Source organism: Poecilia formosa, unplaced genomic scaffold (genome assembly GCF_000485575.1).
Source record: "Poecilia formosa unplaced genomic scaffold, Poecilia_formosa-5.1.2 Scaffold277, whole genome shotgun sequence".
NCBI lineage: Eukaryota > Metazoa > Chordata > Actinopteri > Cyprinodontiformes > Poeciliidae > Poecilia > Poecilia formosa.
In genome coordinates this window covers 239,673-260,373 of record NW_006800216.1, presented here as the reverse complement: position 1 = coordinate 260,373, position 20,701 = coordinate 239,673, and the positions used below count along the sequence as shown (strand labels likewise).

The 20,701-nt window shown below is 39.9% G+C and overlaps 1 protein-coding gene across 1 annotated transcript; it reads right to left on the bottom strand.

The window, feature by feature from the left end:
• Positions 1–81: 81 nt before the first annotated feature.
• zdhhc17 (zDHHC palmitoyltransferase 17) lies at positions 82–20,270 on the bottom strand. The gene is made up of 17 exons (XM_007571251.2): positions 20,166–20,270; positions 14,826–14,929; positions 14,005–14,127; positions 13,768–13,845; positions 11,699–11,843; positions 10,772–10,836; positions 10,268–10,430; positions 9,484–9,609; positions 7,804–7,946; positions 7,485–7,585; positions 5,223–5,347; positions 4,515–4,577; positions 4,341–4,434; positions 3,208–3,291; positions 2,960–3,117; positions 2,770–2,864; positions 82–2,588 (listed from the first exon to the last, which is right to left on the bottom strand). Exons 1-17 carry the CDS (start codon positions 20,226–20,228, stop codon positions 2,450–2,452), a joined length of 1,869 nt encoding a protein of 622 aa, XP_007571313.1. The 5' UTR covers positions 20,229–20,270; the 3' UTR covers positions 82–2,449.
• Between the last annotated feature and the right edge of the window lie 431 nt (positions 20,271–20,701).

Here is a 20,701-nt window from a genome sequence, read left to right as displayed (position 1 = left end):
ACATCTGAAGCGGAGTTACAGTGGTATCTGAAGGTGGGCAGAGAGGCACTGGAGATGATTATGTGCTTTTTTTTTTTTTTCTTCTTCTACTATCCCACATGGTGAGGTGAATGATCTGGGATGGGGTGGTAGAGTAGACATTTGCAGCTGCTGGAAGATCTAGTGTAATATAAGATGGGTTTTGAGATCACAATGAGCCTGAAAGTGGTGAACCAAACAGCCAGCATTCACTGATGCCCACTTTAAAAAGAAAAACAAAAAAAGGCATTATATGATATGAGTCACATGTGAGGCATCCGTAGTGACATCAGTGATTAGCAACGGGCGTAGCTCCGCCATGACGACGGAACCGTCTTCTTGTGGTGATGCGAAAGCCGCTTCGTAGAATATAACCGCTCTCTATCCTTTAAAACTATTGCATGAACACATCTCCGCTTTTAGAAAAAAAGAAAATTGTATTTTTGCTTTACAATTTTTACATCCAGTGGTATAACAAAAACCCAGCAATGTATGACATTTAAAAAAAAAAACAAAAAACTTGAGTTTGAAACATTCAAATATATTACACACCTGTTTGGGATGGCCCACCTGGGAGTCTGGCAACCTCCACTTACAACACACTGGATCTGAAGAATGACTCAAAAGCCCCTCCCAAAAAACTGGATGAACATAATGCAGAAACATACTTGCAAATACTTTAACATTCACTATATACAGACAAACGTGGCTTTTGCTGGGCCGTCACCACGGTGACCATGATAAGGGGGAGAAGGGAAGGGGTCCGTTGCGAGAGCCCAGCTGTCCTGTACATGCAGTGGAGAGATTCCAAGTACTTAAAGGGGAACGGGGCGGGCTCAAATGCCTATAGACAGCAGCGCCGGACATCACTAAAAGCTACAGTCATACAACATGGATTATAGTAATTTGACTGTCTCCGTTTAATGTTTAGGTCAACAAAAGAATAAAATAAAATCCCCAGGAGCACCTTCAACTAACACTGACAAAGGAGAAAACCGTTTATGTACAAATGAACATTCTTTACTTCTCAGTCCCTCCTGCTGCAGGATCCACACACACACAGACACACACACACACACGCACGCAGGGGTTTCTGGGAAGAGAGGACCTTCCCCCCCACGTTTCTCCTCTCTGCTAACAATGGAAGTGTTGGCGTGAAAATGCTGGACCTCCTGTTCAGTAACGGCCAAATAAAACATATATTTATATATATATTTATCAAACTAAAATAAAAACACGATCAGTGCAACATCGTAGGCAGACAAAAAGACAACAAATAAGACTTTACAGCTTTAAAAAGAGAAACATCTGGAATGAGGCTTTCCTGTAAACTTCTTAATTCCTCTTCTGTTTCTATGAATAAATACACTCACCGTACCTGTTTTGTTTTCTAGTTATCCACTTTCATGTAAGCTACCCCTCTTTAAAATGCTCTCTTCCTTATAGAAAAAAAATTAAAAAATCCTACTCAGCTAAAATGATGTGAAATGTAAAAACGATGGCGCTAGAACATAGTTAATTTCTCTATAAATAGTTTTAAAATAAATAGACCTGTATCACATTGTCTGGAGGATATCTGTGGTCAGCGTGGTCACTGCTGAGGGAGTCCCAGTTCTACTTGGCCGCTGCACAGTTTCCAGGTTATTACAGTGGATGCAGCTTTATTTTAGCAGAAAGCGGTCGGGGTTGGGGGGGGGAAAAAAAAAAGTGGGATTCCTCAAACAGTTCCCTCCTGAAATCCCAACACTTTTCATCTGATAAGTTCGGCAAGTTCTTGTCGGCTCTGTTCGTTATTCGGCACGGTGCAAAAATCAAGACCTTTAAAAAGACATTCCCTTATTCCTATCAAACCGAGAGTCGATTCATGTTTCATTTCCCTAAAAATGGCTCCTTTATGCTTCCCTGGCAACAATTTAGCACAGCCAAACCGAAACATTCCCGATCCAATCATCATTCGAAACATCAGACACACAACAAAAACGGGATATGAAGTACGGGGAGGGCAGAAGGGACAATGCTGCCTCATCACCGAGTTTCAAGTCTCTGGGACAGACAGACGAGCTTTTATTTTAGAACTTTCCCCGCTCCGCTTGTGTTTGGCAGCAACACACTGTCCAAAAGGCCCAGGAGAGAAGGTGGGATCGGGGGGGTAAGTAGTAGTAGTAGTAGTAGTGAAAAAGGGCAGGGGTGATGATGATGCCCCACAACTGCATGCTTGTCTTGTCTAATTCTTCAGTCTTAAATCGGCAAAGGAGAGGTGGTCCGCAAAAACAAGAGAAAACCAAAATGAAGAAAACCGCTCCAGAGAACCGCATCGCTCAAAATTCCAGCGCCAAAGGGGGAGGGGGTAAATACTTCCAAAAAGCTTCGTTTTCCACTCTTCGCTTCCCTCCCAGACCCTCCGTTTTGTCTTCGTCCGCCACTTCCTTCTCTACACCAGCTGGTAGCCTGAGCCGGACGTCTGGTCGTAGTCTATTGTGTACTGCGTGGTCCAGTCCACAGTCACAGGCCGGATCAGGCCACAGCAGCGGATCTCGAAGAAATCTATGAGGTTTCGGATGCAGCCATGGCTAGAGGGGGGCACAAAGAGAATGTCGCAATGCCCTAGTTAGCTTAAGATAGAACAGAATAATCAGCATGCAGTTGGAAAACGGTATTAGAGCAGTTGCTAAAAACTAAATGGAAGCGGCACAACAACTGAAACCTGCGGCACACCTCTCCAGATGATATGAAAGCAAGAACATGACTTACTTGAAGGGGCTCTCGATGGATGTGGCTGTAACCTTAAAGTGCTTGTATCTGCGAGCGTTCATCCGCTCGTTTGTGGTGATTCCAAGAGCCGCGATCTAAAGTCCACAGAGACATGGTCAGCTGACATTCCAGACAAACACCAAACCGTGTCCCCTGCCTTCCACCCATTTTCATCTTGATGAAGCTGTACCTGGTAGAGCTGACACATGATGAGCACAGCCACCCACATGAAGTGGAAGATGCTGTTGAGGAACATCCAGAAGATCCAAGGCGAGCAAGAGGCAATCTGGGTCAGATAGAGCCAGAAGCCGTCCTTGGCGTAACTGGTGGCGCAGTGCATCTTCCAGTCTGGTGGGCAGAATCAGAAAGACGGGAGTTAGAAAGACGTTTGAAATTAGGAAACAATATAGATAAAACAAAAAAGTGTGCAGAGCTTACAGGAGATGCAGCCATATATCATCCAGCAGATCATACAAAGCAGAAAGAAGAGATAGCCCATGAAGTAGCGGTGATTCCCACTTCCTGTAAAGGACAAAATATTTGATTTTATTTATCTATATGTTTATTGATAGTTTATTACTCCTACGGTACAAGTCGGTGCGGTTTGGTATGCTATATCGTCCATGTCCCTTAAAGTAGTGACCAATCACACCACACCTTTGCTGGTCCACCTTTAGTTGTAGGTCAATAGGATGATGGTACGGAAAGGTTAGAGTGGAACTACTGGTGTCACTCAACACTGTCCATTGAGTGAGAGTCCAAATGTTTATGGAAACAATTTTCTGACTATGCCAAACCATAAATTACCATACCGAACTGATTGTTGCTGCACAGCGCAATGGAAACGAGACACAAGTATTGACGTTTTTCTCAATTTAAATCGTTCTCAAGGAGTCACGGAGATACAATTCACATCAGATGTCAGCTACTAACTCAAGTAATTCACAGATACAAAGAAATCAAAGATAATTTCGCAGATGAAGATATGTAAGAATTTTAATTACAGGAAGTAATAATACTATTTATAGAACAGGATTGTTTCTGACCAGTGTCAATATCATTGTTCCAAAATTGCAAGCAACTACTTAAACCACAATTAGTGGTTTTTAATAATATTCGATGATCCCACAAGGTGAGGCGAGTGTAACACATGATGTTGTATTATATCTCTGAAGAAGTTTTAAAGCAGACTGTCAGAGGTTAAGATTACACAGATGGACCTTCTGTTTGTTCAGACAGTTTCCTCACTTTTAAACCATCATCCTGACCACAAGGTTAGAAAAAGGAAGTGTTCAAAGGCCCCCCTGCATAACTTCCTTCCACTATGGTCTCCAATCTGTTTTACAGACAACAATGACTCAAGTTTGCTTGTTTTTCCCTCCATTCTCCACATTGTTAGGTCCTGTGGTCAATTGTAACCAGTTTTCCCTTTTCCAGGATGTTTGCTTCAACCCACCAGGGCCTGATGGAATACCATGAATGTTTAGATGCACGCCGGGTCTTAAAGAGTTAAGATGCTTACATCAGCTTCTCAATCTTGGATGCTAAACAAATCCTTGTAACCGACTTACCCACACAGTTCCCCACCCAGGGACAGTGGTGGTCAAACTTTGCGATGCAGCGGTTGCACACGGCACAGTGTTTGGACCGGATGGGCTTCCGTATCTGGAAGAAAAACAGAGCCAGATGAGCTCTGCTTTCTGCAGACAACTGCAGGACATAACAGCTTTCAAGGAGGAGCTTACCAAGCAGGTGCTGCAGAATATGCTTAGATCCAAGCTGCCTGTCTCGGCTAACTCCACAATTGTCTGAAGAAGAAGAAGAAAAATTGAACAGGAAATATTTACTCTATGGTCTACTCTACACTATACATTAGCAAGGATCACATTATGTTCTTGGACAAGGGAGAGGTACAAATCAGAATATTGTCACCAATCTCTTTAGCATCTTATATAAGCAATTAGCAGTGTGTGCATCTGCAAGACTTTAAAGCCTCATTTCAATTCTGGATTGTCAAATGGCCGCCAACATTTCTAAATCAACCATGTTCCATTACAGGCAGGCAGAAAGCCACACAGGCCAAAACAATGCAAGATGCAAGACTGCAGTACTTTATTTAGACTTCCTGTTATCTAGTATCTTGGGTTCTCTTGTAGCCTACATGAACTGTGTGGGGCTTTGTAGTCTCCAAACGAGGGTAAATTTTGCTTTCCTCATTCACAGGATGTAGAATCTGGGGCCTGGTAGGAGACAGAGACCCTTCTTTCCTCTAACACTTTGTGATAATGAGGGACAAAGAGGCCTAAAGCAGCAGGACAGAAAATCTGAAACATTATGTAACGCTGCAATGCAACACAGAGAGAAACATCAGCCAAGACTGTAATTCAAACTATAGCAGAGAGATTAGTGTTATATAATCACACAGTGATTATGAAGCTGGAAGGGAGGGATACCTTTTTCTTCTGCTCCTCTGACGCCTTAATGATTCCAGGATCAGATTTCCAGGATTTGCCAAAGTTGTAGAACAAAGCCAGGGTGTTGACCAGGAACGGCATGTGGACGGTGGCAAATGGAAGGTGTGCAGAGGGGTCAAGGCAGATACTGATAATATGGCTTTATTTGTTTTTTTTAAAATTCTCTATGATTTTTACAGTGATCTGACTCATGACAACACCGAGCTACTAATTTAAAACCGACTGGAGTCGGTTTTACAATGGTCACTTTTTATTCGTTTCTCTTGACTGAAGAGAACCGAAAATACACTGTACTGTGACTTTAAAACTTAAGAACGTACTGAAGTGTGATATTTGTGCTCCGTTACACCCCTAACTATGACCGTTTTGTTTCCTTTGTATTCAAAACTACGACCTCTATGTAAAAACCTGCAGCATTATTTTACTTTCATTTTTAAAGTCATTAGAAAGGCAGCAGCATCAAGAAGCCAAAGAAAACTAGAAACTGGTTTTAACCAAGAAAAGTTGGTTAAAAAATTCTTTTGCGAGTAAAACTTGCAGCATATATTCTTTTTCTTTCATGTTTTGTGATTCTTAAAAAAAAAAAAACCTGATTCGGCAGGTCAGACCTCAAAGAAAAGAGGAAATCGGTATAGACTGGGAAAAAAGTCGCTACAAGGTACAATGCTAGTTTCTTGTTTATACCAAATTATTAAAATGAAAGTTCATCTTCATAGGAAAATAAGCTCATTAGTAACAATCTGAACTTGCTTTTGCCGCCAACAATGGCCTTTAACTATTGTTAAAGGTTTATTTTAACAATGAAAAAAGTAATGATTCTAATGAAAATGCAGTTAACTGTTTCTCAATAGCATTCTGAACTGCGTGGGGATGTTCAATGAAAACCAGGGGTGCACTGATAAATCAACGCCAATTTCAGTCTGCACATGTGGAGACACTGCAGACACTGATGTATCCTGCACCAGCTCACCCCAACTTCCTTCCAAGAATTCATTTAGAAGCTATAAATCATGACTCGTCCCACTCAGGAAGAAAACTTCTCCAGCTTCATCAGCAGCTGGGATTTGTTTGCACAAGCTAGGATATGAAGTGAACCATGCCTGCGTGTGACGCAGTCAGGGCAGCCAGTCACTGACGTTACTCTAACCAAGGTGAAGGAAGGATGATCTCTGCACTATTTGCTGTAACTGATTTGACGGTGAGTCAGCGGCAGGAAACACTCCGGACAACGCCTTTGAAGGACAGACTTCTAAAGAAACATGCAGATGTGCAAATTGAATCAGAATTATGAATCAATGATTCATATAAAACCAAAAGATTCATGTAACGCCGAGGAGCTTAATGCTATAAGGATGTGTCGCCACCTTAATGTCGTGAAAGAAGGCCCAAACTCATCACCTTCATATTAAAACATCCAGTTTGAGCAAAATTTGATTAGCCAAAGACTTTCTGGAGAAAAGTTTTATCACCTGTTGAGATAAAAATCAGTCTATGAGGCTTACATGGCTAAATGAAAAATCTGTAGAATTTTTGCATCTGATTAAAAAGCAGATTTTTCCATGGCCTCCTTTTTTGTTTTGTGCAGAAAAACATCTGGATGACTACTTTAGGGGGAGATAACTACTGAATTAACGCCTGCTGAAGCTCACATGGTTATTTCTTATTATGTCTACACTCTAGTTAAAGGTTGACAAAATGATCTAGAACGTGATGTATGCATCAGCTAGTTTCTTTATGTGACTGAACAGTGCGATATGCTAAGTGTTAATCTTTCTGCAAGTAGCTGCAAGCTAACACTGAAGCCAGCAAGAACGAACGGAACTGAAAGTCTGGGTTTAATAGGAACTAATTTCCACATGACTAATGATCCATGTGCGATCACTACGCCATGATTGACTTTCTCTCTTTACAGATGACTGCACGTGTGCAAACATGTCTGCTCAAGAGCATTTAAGCAACTGTAATGGATGTAATGTTAATGCACCGTTGGCATTGCAAACATTCGGTTTTCTTCTTAGCTGAGCTCAGGTCAACAGAGCAGTCAGCTCCCTCCCACATTGCAGAAGCAATGAGGTGTGAAATGAATGTTTCCCACAGCAATGATACCCTTATCTCACCTGGTGTAATTAGAAGCTAGTGAGCAGAAAGGTTAAAACGCGAGTACCGGTCTGCTGCGGCCGGTTGCCGTGAGAACCGAACACGTGCTGCGCCTGGAGCGCCGGTGTCAGGGTGGAAGGATATCATTCCAGAACCAGTAAAACCAGGTGGAGTACATCCAGAACTTGGTCGCCAGGTAGATTCCCAGAGGCAGAGCGCTGTGCATGGAGTGGTCAAAGAAAGCCCTGCAGAGGGAGGGGGAGGAGGAATGGTTGCCGTTAGCAGCAGCTTAGCCGCGATTGCACCAGAGCATGTTGGAGTTTTCTAAGTTTTTCACTGCCAAGTATGTGCATGCACACAATAAGGATGATAAAAGAGGTTCCTTTATGCTCCTAAAAAGTGAACTTTAACTAAACAAGGGAAAGTGTGGAATCTATTCTTATTTTTTTAAGCTGGGACGTACTTGGAGAGGAACTGCACGGCGACCCAGACGCCAGCGTACATGATGCCCTTGATCAGCCAAGAGTCGACGTCCAGGTCAGCGATGAAACCCACCAGCCAGATGACGACGAATGGAGTTCCCAGCATCACTTTCTGTCTGAACTCCTTATTTACAAAGGAAAACACAAAAATTTTAAAAATGCATACATAACTCAAAAATATAAAAATATAAACTACGTTAGAAAATAAAAGTATCAATGTTAATGAGTTTGTTTTCAGCCTGACAGCAACGTCCAGCAATGTTGGCCACAAATGAGCTGAGACACGTCCTGACTTTACCATATAAATATGAACTGAAGGCAACTAAAAGACTCTTTTAAAGATAAAAAGCTGCTTTAAACAGTAAAGTCAGCATACAGTCTTCTTATCTATTGCATGAGTACAAGGTGAGTCTAGATCTTAGCAATGAAAATGCAGTAAACAGAAAAAACTGGAGATATCTGCAGCCTTTCTACCTGACCTCTGTGACCACCGCATAGTAACACTGGTTTCTCTAACTGTGATTGGCTGATATTTGCGTGTGAAATCGAACTCATCTACTTCTGCAAAGGTCTGAAAATCTATCACTCTGACAAAAACCAGAATCGCCAGGTCAGATTTTAAACATATTTTCAAAAAAATCTGTTTTTGGCCACAATAAATTACAGTAGTAATACTTAGAGATCCACCGATGAACTAGAATAAAACTGAAATCGGACAGTTTTCTGTGTTTCTTTTTCTGTTCATTAAATAAAAATAAAAAACACTTTGGTCTATAGAAAAATCAGCTAATTCCTTGTAGTTTGATGCATTCTTTTTAGTTTAATTCAATAAAAAAATCAAACAAAAACAGTTAGGCTCTTAACAAACTAGTCCAAAACACAAACTCTTTTTAATCAGACTTTTTGAGTTTCCATTATTATCAATAACATACCACAGAACAACATTTCTCCAGAATACACAGAAGTTGCTGTTCTACAACAATACACTGCTCTATAACAACTAAATATGACGGGAACATTCAGCAGTCTCAACCTGGAATTATTTGTAAAGACATAAAAGAAATTGAATGAATAAGTTCTGGCACCATCTGATAACTACAGTAATGTGAATGTAGCTACAAGCCAGGCGTGTTGCAGGAATCTAAAACTACTATAGCAAATCTATGCAGACAATGGAAAGCAAGCTAATTTACTTTCATGAGCTAACATCCCAACAGGTAAGCAGGGAGACAACAAATCATTTCAGGAGAATTAATAAAGATAATAGTTGAACCTTTGAGACAGTCTGGGGTGTGTTTTGGCTCGTCCGCCCACTCATGTTAAGTTTAATGATCAAATGTCAAATTCAGGCATGTTTAAACGCTGCTATGGGATTTGCTACTTAATGAAACGATTGGAAGGAACCACCTAAGGTTATCCGAACAAAGACAACAGACTGGGACACTCCTGGCTGTTCTGTCCTGATTTCCTTTAGAAGCCTTTTTGAAAGGAGATGTTTCTGGACAAGCAGCAGTCTGACCAGCCTGGGATGACAATAAATATCTCTGAATAAAGTTGGAAAGGTACATTCAGTCTGAGCATACCTCCAGCTGCCGTGTTCACTCTTAAACAGAGATTAGTGATGATTCTGATAAACTCAACAGCTACAATAAAATGTGTACCTTGTCCATCTTCAGTCTCTTCAGATATGATGGGCTGTCGTAACCTTTGGCCTGCCGCGCTTCCTGTAAGTGATTGATCATCCAGACATTCTTCCTTTGCTTGGCGAGGTCCAGAGGTGTTTCGCCCTGAAGGTTGGGGAAAGAGCAGTCAGTACAGAGCATGGCTCTGGTTTAGGGCTGAACGGTCCAGGAAAGGTCGTTATTCTGTCAAGCAAAGTATTTTTGCTCACAGCGATATATTATTACCTAAATATGAAAGGGGGGGGGTTCATTTAAGTTCATGATTAGATATCAAAACTTGCCATTCCACACAGAGGGATATATTATAAGCATTTATTTCTGATTATTTTGACTATTGAGCTAATCGAAAACAACAAATTTAGTTTCTTACAAAATTTGAACTTTGCATTTAAAAAGAAAGTCTATGTAGGGAGGGCTTAACCAAAGTCTATACCTCAAGAATCCTCCCCTGGTTCCTGAATAGCCTTCTGAGTCAGCAGCAATCCTGTTGTTTTCCACCGCACTTTTTCCTTCCACTAAACACCTCATTAAAAATCCATGGAAGCCGACATTTTAATAACCTGCAGTCAGTTTCTGTGTTAAAAATCTTTTTTTTTTGTCTTTGAAACTAGTCTTATATTTTTATTTTCTCAGAAAGTTAGGGTTTATATTAGCCAAAATATATCAGAGCATAATGACTTTTTTCCATTTAATTCCTGAACTGAATGAATTTCTTGACAATTTTTTACACTGACGGCTGTGTAAACGAAGGGGAAAGCATCACCTTGATGTTCTGCGCGTCAACGTTAGCGTTGGCGTCCAGCAGCAGGCTGATGACGGTGGTGTTACCGGCCAGCACGGCCCAGTGCAGCGCCGTGTTCTTGTGATACTTGTCGCCCAGATTGACCGACACGTTAAAGGTCAGCAGCAGTCGGGTGGGGTCGACGCTGGAATGAAGGGAAGAGAATAGGGTCAAAAATAGAAGAGGTCCTATCTGATAAAGATGGTCATCTACGTAGAGCTTTCAGAAAACTACAAGTGTTGTAGCTTGTCTGGGCTTTTATGTAACAAATTTTATGATTTTTTTTTTTTACGTTCTGAATGGTTTCCCCACTATGATAATGTACAGTAATGTAACAAAAACACGCTACTCAATCAATCAATCAAATTTTATTTGTATAGCACATTTCAGGAGCAAGGCATTTCAAGGTGCTTTACATAATTAAAGAAAAAAAAATAAAAATAAGAACAGCATGTGACACTGAATAAACTGTACAAACAGACACACCTGTGTGTCCTGTAAGCTGCCCACATGAGAGGAGTCATGCCGTTCTGATCCATCATATCCACATCCTGCCACAAAACAGAAAAAGAATCATAGGATCACTGGAAGAGGATGCAGAATAACAGGCTAAAAAGTGAAGCAATGGGCGCCCCCTAATGGAGAATACTGGTAAAAAAAAACTTAAAAAAAAAAAACAAAAAAAAAAACTTTTTTTTCCCACACCTGAAAATAAAATACGCATCATATTTTTTACAAGATTACTTCAAATAACATCCGTGTCTGACTTCATATTTAAGAGGAAAACCATCTAATGACCATTATGTGATATATTGTTAAACCACTGATTCATTTATTATAAAGATGCAGCAACCTGTTTTTCATCATCCCTTATTTGCAGTTGCACAAGAGGCGACATCACACTGTGAGGTTTGTATTTCTCATGGTCTGATGTAAAAACAGAGTTCAGCTATTACTTTTAAAATAAGGAAAACACAGAGTGAACATTTTAAACCAGCGTTTAAAATGGGCATTTTAATAGCTAATATTAGCATTAGCATTGTTAGCATTATTAGCAGCAGTTTCTGCATATTTTTCAGCTGCATTTCCTACTTCAGAATGTTTCAAACTGCCTGTTATTTACTGCACTCTGGCATTCTGAATTATCACTTTTGTAGATAATATTTTTCCTTTAAATAGTCCAAAATGTATAAGAAGATAAATCTGCATTCATTTTATTAGTTTACACTAAAATGAACCATTTTCTTTACTCAGTATCAGGAGTGTTCTTGCCAGCAGCATCTTTGCTTGTTGTGCTTATGTACGGTGCAATTGCTAATTGGAACACAGTTGTTTTGAAGAGTGTGTGATGGGTCAATCACTGATCATGAAATCAGTGAGATTGGTAAGAAGTTGGTTCTTTGTTCTTCCTACCTGTCCTTTGGCGATGAGGTATGCCACAATAGAAGTGTGGCCGAACTGGGCAGCCAGATGAACACAACTACAACCTTCCCCATCGATCAAAGATGGGTCTGCGCCATACTTCATGAGCTGCACCACCATGGAGAGATGGCCTTGTCTGTAGGAGAAGAGGAGTACAAGACTTTAAAACACATACAGATAATTCTTCTACACCACCCACTGATTGGGGGACAGAAAGATATCACATGCTTGCGACCAGCATGCGACAAACTAGTGCATCACAGTTGTTATGGCACTAGGACGATGCAACTTTAGGAATTTGGGTTTAACCCTGTTTGCCCAGTAAGAGTAAAACTGGTGGTGGAAAAGCGCTATGATACACCAGACCATTAAATAGTGCACAACCATAGTGCCGTACCACTCAGTGGAGGATTACTGAGGTTTGCTGGGTTTATACAAGTTTCACTGACTCAAATGTAAGATTTCTTAAGTCCATTAGGAATTAAATTTAAGATCTATATCATGACAGAGACATAAAACAGAAATACTGAACAACATTGAAATTATTAGAGTACTTTTGTGGCTCTTGGCAGCAGTTTTGTTCTTCTTGCATAGCATATGTCTTTCTAGCTAGCAAGCAAACAGTTTGTTGCGTGATTGAAAAGTCCCACAAGAAAAAAACACGACAAAAATTCAAGACCTGTGGTTAGTGTATTTAAGGCCAACTTACATTTTTCTTTAATGCATTTAAGACATTTTAAGGCCTTAATTTTATATGAATTAATTTAAGACTTTAAATAACTATTAAAAAAAAAAAAAAGAAGTTCCTGAACAGTTGTTAGGGGCTTCTGAAAGGTCACTGACAGCTGGTGTTGGTGGCAGGGGGGTGAAACCGGACCCCTCTGTGTCTAAAGTAGTGATAGTGCAGATGTCTGCTGTTGAATGGATCCATCAATAATTCAGGAAGAGGGAATGCAATGCCACCTGTGTGCTTTGGGTGCAACTCGTGTGACCTTCCACACAACGTGGAGTCAGTGTATAATACGGGAAGAAATGAGGAAGGAAGTGATTTTAGTGCATGAAGATATGGTTTTATAGTCTTAACAGTGAAGAAAACAAGTCCAAATATGTATGATTTAGAAACTGACATCAAGAAGATGGACACATTTCTATACAAGGAAATTAAGTGTTGGATCAAAAGGCACATATTTTATAGGTATTCTTCAACTTCATTCCTTAAAATGTATGAATTTACAACATACATACCTGAAAAGGGTAATATAACGAACATAAATACTTCAGACACCAACTTTTACTACTACGTGTTGGAAAACATTAACCTTAAAGGGCAGCACTGCTGAACCGGTTTGACCCTGTTAGCAGTGTTGAGGTATTCCAAGGCTTTAACTGTTCTTTTTCCATAACCAATACAATTTGCCGTTAAACCTTTAATGCAGTGTAAAATCATTTTAACAGGATGCCAGAGGATATGTTGCGTTGACCACACTATTCTCAAAGCATGCAGGAACAAAGTGCTGGTCCTTCCCTTACATCAGGGGTTAGCAACCTGTCAAAGAGCCCTTTTTATGCTAGCACAATAAAATACAATATATCTAGAACCACAAAACCATCTTAACCCTCTAGAAAAATGATTGTGATTTGTTTTCATCTAGATAAGAAGTTGAGTCCAAGAAAACACAGAGCGGAGAACCCGAAGCTGCCTGTTTGTTTGGGCTGACCTCATCAGTTTGACAATCTAGAAACTACTTCTACTATCCAACTAATAACCGGGGTTAAGAAGTAAGTGGAATAATGGTGTTAAATGATAAATAATTTTGTTGTGTTCCTTTTTGTGAATTAGCTCAACCTCAGTCAAACTGGATGGGATTTATTAAGTACAGGAGACTCAACCACAAAAAGTACATTTCAGTTTTAAGACGTATGAATCACAGTACAACTCTTTGGTTCTCAAATATACATTTTCTTGTCCTGCTACAGTAAAAGTGAAATCCAGTGTGTTTAAACTTGATCAGATGAAGTGATTTAATGCAGACAGGTCAGATCAGGGAGATGTGTGTCACCTTGTGGCCCAATGCAAAGGTGTAGAGTTGAGGTCTCCGCCCAGCTGGTCAACTATGGCCCCCTTTGATATATAGTACCTGCACACAAACACAGCACACTGAGTGAAATATGACACTTTGTCTATTTTCCCATCTAATCAGTGTTTAAACTCTATAAACAGAGAAAGCAGCTTGTTTCCTCTCACAGGAAATTACACCCAAGCTTCTGCATGAACAAGATGTTCTGCTCCGACTTACTTCACCAAGTCTATCCTGTTGTTGATGGCGGCCCAGTGGAGGAGCGTTACGTTTTCTTTGTCTGGCTGCCGAACGTCAAAGCCCGCCTCCACCAGCTCTCTGCAGCGCTCGAAGATGCCGTACCTGCAGCACAAGCAGGAGCGCGATCAGACACTAGCTGGGTTTCCACTGACTATAGAATTGCGCAATTTGACATTTTGAAAACAAATTTGCTTTATGGAAACAAGGCAATTTGAAAAGAAAAAAAATAAAAATAAAATTTCAATAAAATGTTTTGGCGCTGGAATGAGGTGGTTTGTTTGGCCCAAGTAACTGCTTTACTTCACAAAACTGGAATGGAAACACTTCTTATGCATCACACGAGTCACATGATCAACAACGGGAAGCTACTGACGTAAACTACAAAGAAAAAATAACAACAGGAAGTAGCTGCGAGATCATTGTCTGGCATGTTTTTTAATGACGTATTGCATGAACAAAGTTATTCACAAGTGATTTTAACTGTGTTTGTTTTTTAATGGAAACACCACAATTTCAAAGCTGTTTTTTTTCCAACACTCATGGAATATTGACAAAGTTTCGTGCACTTTTGTAATATGATCAGGTTAAATTCAAATTCATTTATGTGGATAAACCCCACAAGACATTCTGGAAAGTGGTACCTTCGACTAAGAACAAAACAGTTTGTCATTGTCCTAATAACTTCTCATAAAAACATTCAGTTTCTTCAGTAACGACTACCCTCATTAAGCCACTCGTTAGTGAGAAAGGAGCGGCTTAATGAGTCAATTTCCACTGACACAGACAAATCTTGCGCTCACTGTGTGGCTTTGACGATATCCCAGGTGCTGTAGTCGTCCACATGGTTTTTCCGGCTGACGTTCTCGGTGTAGCCGTGATTGTAGTGACTCTGGGGTTTGATTTCCTGGGAGATCGCAGGAAAAGAAAGGAAAGGAAAAGAAAAGCCGGGTTAGGCTGCAACAGAATCATGGAGGAGACTGTTGACTGGACCGTATGCTTAGAAGAAGAGAAGCCACAAAATGTCATTGCTAACGAAGCTGGTTGTGGTGTATCGAAGGATATTCAAAGAAAGTTGAGTGGAAGGAAAATTCGCACCATCAACAGGGATAACCACAGGCTTGAGAATTTTGCTGAGTTAGCGAACACAAAAACACAAAATCAAAAACAATGAAAACAATGCAAAGAAAAACCACAACTCAAGCCATAAATAAAATGGATTGTCATCTCTCTCTAAACAAAACTACCCTTCAAAAAATATGAATCATCAGAATGGAAATGATTGAGCTCATTTTAATTTATCACACGATTAATTGCTCATTGTGACGGGCTTATTCTAGAATTGCATAAAAATGGCTTAAATAAAAACTTTTAAATATGCAAAATGAGGAATGATCCAGTTTTTAAATCCAATTAATCTTCAGAATAATCAATATTATTATCAAGATTAATCAATAACTAAAATAATCTTTAGTTCCAGCCCTACTTTTAAGCGTGCCTCTGGTTTTCATCTGCGACTCTAAGCCTTCCAACTCATCTGGAGACTCAGTTAAGGGGAACAAATGTCTTTCTGCTTCCTCTGAGCTTCTGGAGCAGAAAGAATCTGTTTTTGCTTTAGCGATTATTATTCAGTCGCTTTCTTAGATCCTCCCTTCCTGTAGAGAGAACCTCTGAGCTCTTTTTTTGATCCACCTTCTCCCCTCTGCCACCTGAAGAGCTGAGGATTGCATTTGTCGCCATGGTGATATCACCTGGGGGCATTTCTTTTTTCTTTTTTTACTTATTTTGAAGGTGTTACCTTACGTTACGTTCAGGTTGGTGCGTCGTCTTGAGGCTGGGCCTCGGCAGAGCAGCTCAGTGAGGCGTGAGGCTGCCGTTCCCCAGGAGGTCCGGCTCACATGTTTACGGCTAAATACGATTCCCACAATCATATATCACACTCATAGTTACTTCAGCACCAGTTGAAGATTCTCGCTGAACTTGGCTGCCTCCCGGCCATTGTTTAGCTGCTGCCGGCTGTGGCCATGGCTCACAATCCAATTCAGCCTGAAATTAGAGTCGTTTTAGGAGGCTAATTCAATACTGAAGAGCAGCTACAGCGCAGTGATTGGAGGGAGAGAGGGAGAGCGGATGATGAGGATGATTCATAGTAGAAGAATCAAGTGACTGAGCATCGGTCTGCCTTTGTTTTCATTTTATAACCAAACAAGCTAAAAGCTTTCTCACTCGCGTTTAAATTCTTTATAGAGTCGCGCCGCTCATAGCGGCGGCGTATTGGAGTGGCTGTGTTACGCTGGGGCAAAAGCAAATGAGGTGGATTAGCAGCGGTTGCCAACAACGAATAATTTCAACCAGGATGTACTGCTGTGGCCTATTAGCATGCTAACAGTCTTTGATCAGAGGCCTCTGCAAATTAGTCACCACACTGACTGCTACTGGCCCACAGCATCACCGTCCACAGCGTTTTTTGAAGATACTTGTGTGATGTGAGTTATGACAACATGTCCTGTCCCTTTAGGATAAATAAAGTATTTTTGAGTAACTGAAGTCGATAAAGAATATGTTAGGTTGTTATGGTTCCTTTTAATTTTTCATGTGAGAATTAAACACCTTCTCAGACTCTTAATTTTCAGAATTCTCCATCCGTTTTTTTTTTGCGTATTTCTAAACTACAAAAATAAACATTGACAATGAATTTAACATGACTTTTTCTATGTAGATATGGACTTTAATATGAAATCTACAAAAACGGATGGATTTCCACAGATTTCAGACTGCAAATCATTGATTTTGAGATGCTATGCGGATTAAAATACGCAACCAAAACATACAGGCATTTATAGTGTAGTTTTCAGTTATTCTGATTCACTTCTTATAAGAGTTGTGATTTATCATTGTTTCAATAAATTGCAGATAATGATGTATAAAACCCCACAAAACTGTCTGGATTGATAGTTTTACTATTTTCTCCATTGTTTGTCCAATCAATACCAATAAATTTAAAATTAATCTTTTAACAAATTGCTTTGTGAAAACGTTACGAAATAAAAGTTGATATGGTTTTCTAACAGCGCAAGATAGGAAGCAACTTCCAACGAGGACAACATCCTGTCGTGTTCTTCCAATTACAGAACAAACATAATTACATCTCAGCTCCACAACGGCAGGCACTGCGTCTCATTCAACCTGCGTGACCCACCCGTCTCTTCTTCTATTGTTCTCCAGCTGCGTGGGAAGACAAGGATCAAGACGAGGAAACCTCCAGCTTCAGTCTCAAGTCTTTCTAAGCAAATATAGACAGGAAGGAATCCCAAACAATGGACAAATGCTTCTGTTCTTCTGTGTTTTACAAACGCATCCACCTAGAGCACGTTAAGAAAAAATAAACAAAAAACCAGACAACCTCCATCAAACGAGGCTAACGAAAAAACAAACAAACCCAAAAACAACAAATATTGGTATCAACCACAGAAAGCATGATCAGAGCACCTGTAATCTATACAGAAAATCTAAATCTATAGATATTCACATGGCTCTAAAATCCATAAAACCTTAACTGGAGCACGGCACAGCTACAAATAGTTTGTAAAATTGTGTTAAATCACAAATAGAAGCCATAACTAAAATACTTCCAGGCATCCAGTTTACAAAGTGCCAGAAATCCTCCATCTAAAGCCATCTTTACTGAGTAAATTGACCCATACGGCAGCATATGGCACAAACGACAAAATGCCACCGTGAATCATTTCCGGTGCTCGCTGTTGAAGGCGATACCAGGATCCAAACCGGGCCGCTCGGCCTGCTGGCCACAAACCAAGTAGTGAAACAGGACTGCTGCTGGAGGAGCATGCCAACTACCGCTGAAGAAAACTACAAACAGACACACGGTGGCTGAAATCCCTGCCAAGCAAAAAGAGCAAATAATAATCAGTCTACAGACAAAGTGATAAAACAGCACCGAGATTTGAGAATTAATACCGAGCTGATGTCAAATATATAAATAACCATTGAAATGTTGTGAGGAGCGAGACGGAGAATAATTTAAATTTACAACAATGTCTTTTTTTAATGTGTGCAATATTAAATAAGGGGCTTTAACCGTAAATGATCTGAATAAAGTAAGAAATTAATCTTGGTGTTGATCACTGGGTTTATTCAGAACAATTAGAACATTGTACTTGTTGTCAGGTTAAAAAAAAAATGCATAAAATAAAGAAAATCAGAATTGGTCAAAATTAGTATCACTAAGGACATTCTGATTATTTCAGAAATTCGATCATTTCTATGGTAAATAAAAGAAAACATATTCTGAAGATTTCTCAATGTAGATTTGAACCCAGCAGATTTTTTTTTTTCATAACTGATGAAGGAAATGCATCAAAGTGTTTACTGATGGTTGATGATTTAATAGACCAAAAATAATGTTTGATAAATTTAATGTATAGGAAGAAAGAATTATGTAAATCCAGTTATTTTTGTCCTCAGACTTTATGTCAAAAGCAGGAAAACAATGTTTTGGGTTGTTTCTGATCTGCAGTGCTCTGCAAATATTAAAAGTCCTAGTAAGGAAAAGTGGTATACCACATCGCAGTTATTCATCTCACACAATGACATATTTCCACCATACCTCTTCCTTCCACTCAACTTTACATTTATAAGATTAAATGTTGTTATCTTGGATTAAATAGAGACGGTTTTTGATGTATATTTTTTGTAAATATTTAAAAAAACATAAAAGTATCTAATTTGGGTGAATAGCATTTTTTTTATTTTTAAGTGTTTGGGTCTCAGTCGGTGATCCAAAGGCCAAAAATATCAATTATTTGACATTAATTGTTCTGGGAAACCAAGGGGAAGTGTGAATAAATGTTAATGCCCTTTATTTTGATGATTTTTATCTTTTAGATTACTAGACAGAAAAATGTTTGGCAATTTAAACATATTTGGTTTCTTCTTTTTCCCCAAAATTTCATACTTCATGAAGCCTGAGGAACTGAATTGTGGATGGTTTTATTAGGTGATCAACACTAATGCAACACAATATTGATGGGTTTTTTTTTAAACTACAAGAATTAATAACCTTTTTAATTATTTATTTTATTTAATCATTTGAAATGGCAACACTAATCCCATGTGTAACAGTGGTACATGTAGTTTTAAAAAAAACTACAAGAATTAATAACCTTTTTAATGACAATTTAACTTGAAGAAATGAACCTGTAAACATTGTTAATCATATTCGCCCTTTCACCAGAACAGTGTTCTCTGCTGGCTGAGGATGCTTCTCAGCAGCAACTACAAAGCAAAACGCTTCAACAAAGCTGCATGTTCTACAGATTTCAATCCACCTTTGCGTCCATGGACTGTGATGGAAAATCATCTAAGATCAAAGGAGGCCAAACCTCATAGCTTAACGCTATTCCATACCTTTAAATGGTCTGGGCAGAAAAGGGAATGTTAAACATGTGGCCATAATGCAAAGTCTGATTATATATACGCACTTGTTTGTAAATTGAAAATTTTAGCACGCGCGACAGAAACAGACATATTCACAACAGTGTTATCCGAAAGAATAAGTGCTTGTTTCGAGAAATATTAAAATATATTAGTTGTTGCCTAGCAAGGCATTTTGTATTCCTTTGCCAGCATGTTTAGCCCATCATGTTTTTACCTAGTTGCTTTGTAGACTACTGTTCAGTTGACATTCATTTCCATATCCCAACCAGCGATACAAACAGCAGCCAGGGCTGTCACTTTAGCCACAAAGCTAACCTCCTATGACAGGAAGGATTAACCCTTAACGTTTTCCGTCGCTTCCTTTATTGTTCGGCCTCGCTCGGGACACACAAACACATAGTTTCTCTATTACCAACAACATTTCTCAACGTTAACATCCACACCAACATCTGCCCAGCGGTTACTGGCTGGCCAGCAAGAGGAGGGGGCTAGCGTTAGCGGTTAGCATCGCTAGGCTAGCTGGCTGACACCCCCCTCACCCGCCTCCATCGGTGGTAATGCAGGGGGCATTCGGAGTTTCCAACAAAGACCCACAAAAACAGCGAGCCGCACCGAGCCAAACCGGCAGAACCCGTTTTGGGTGTGTTCATAGCGCCGTGCAAAGGCGTGGAGCTCCCGGAGCTTACCTCGGGATGGAGAATAGGGACGCAGCCAGCTTCTTTCTCATATTCCTCCATAGCGTCGGCCATCTTGGTGGTGACAGTCGCTGAGCATTGTGGGAAACAAGAAGCTGCGTAGGGGGGGAAATCAAACAGAGGGGGGGCTGTCAATAAGATATCCAGAAACTGCTATTGATTTTAAGGGGCCTCAATTCTGAACATGATACACCCCCATCCACCTCAGTTTAAGTTAAAGGGGAAGTTTTGATATTTTAAAAGGATATTCTGTTAAAAAAAAATTCAGCAATGGTCCCTTTACCTGTGGTAGAGAGATGTAGATGTCACACTGGGTTTGTAGAAGCTTAAATAAACCATTAGATGCTAACAGCTAGTTAGACCCTTTCTGTTTTAGCTGTTTTGTTTTAAAATTTGAGGCAACTGAAATTGAAAATGTTCATTTCCTTGTTATGAGACGCTAATAGAGCAACCTGGATGTCATAGAGGAAACAAAGATATCCAGAAACTGCTACTGATGCAACACTACAAAGTGCATTTTTGTTGTT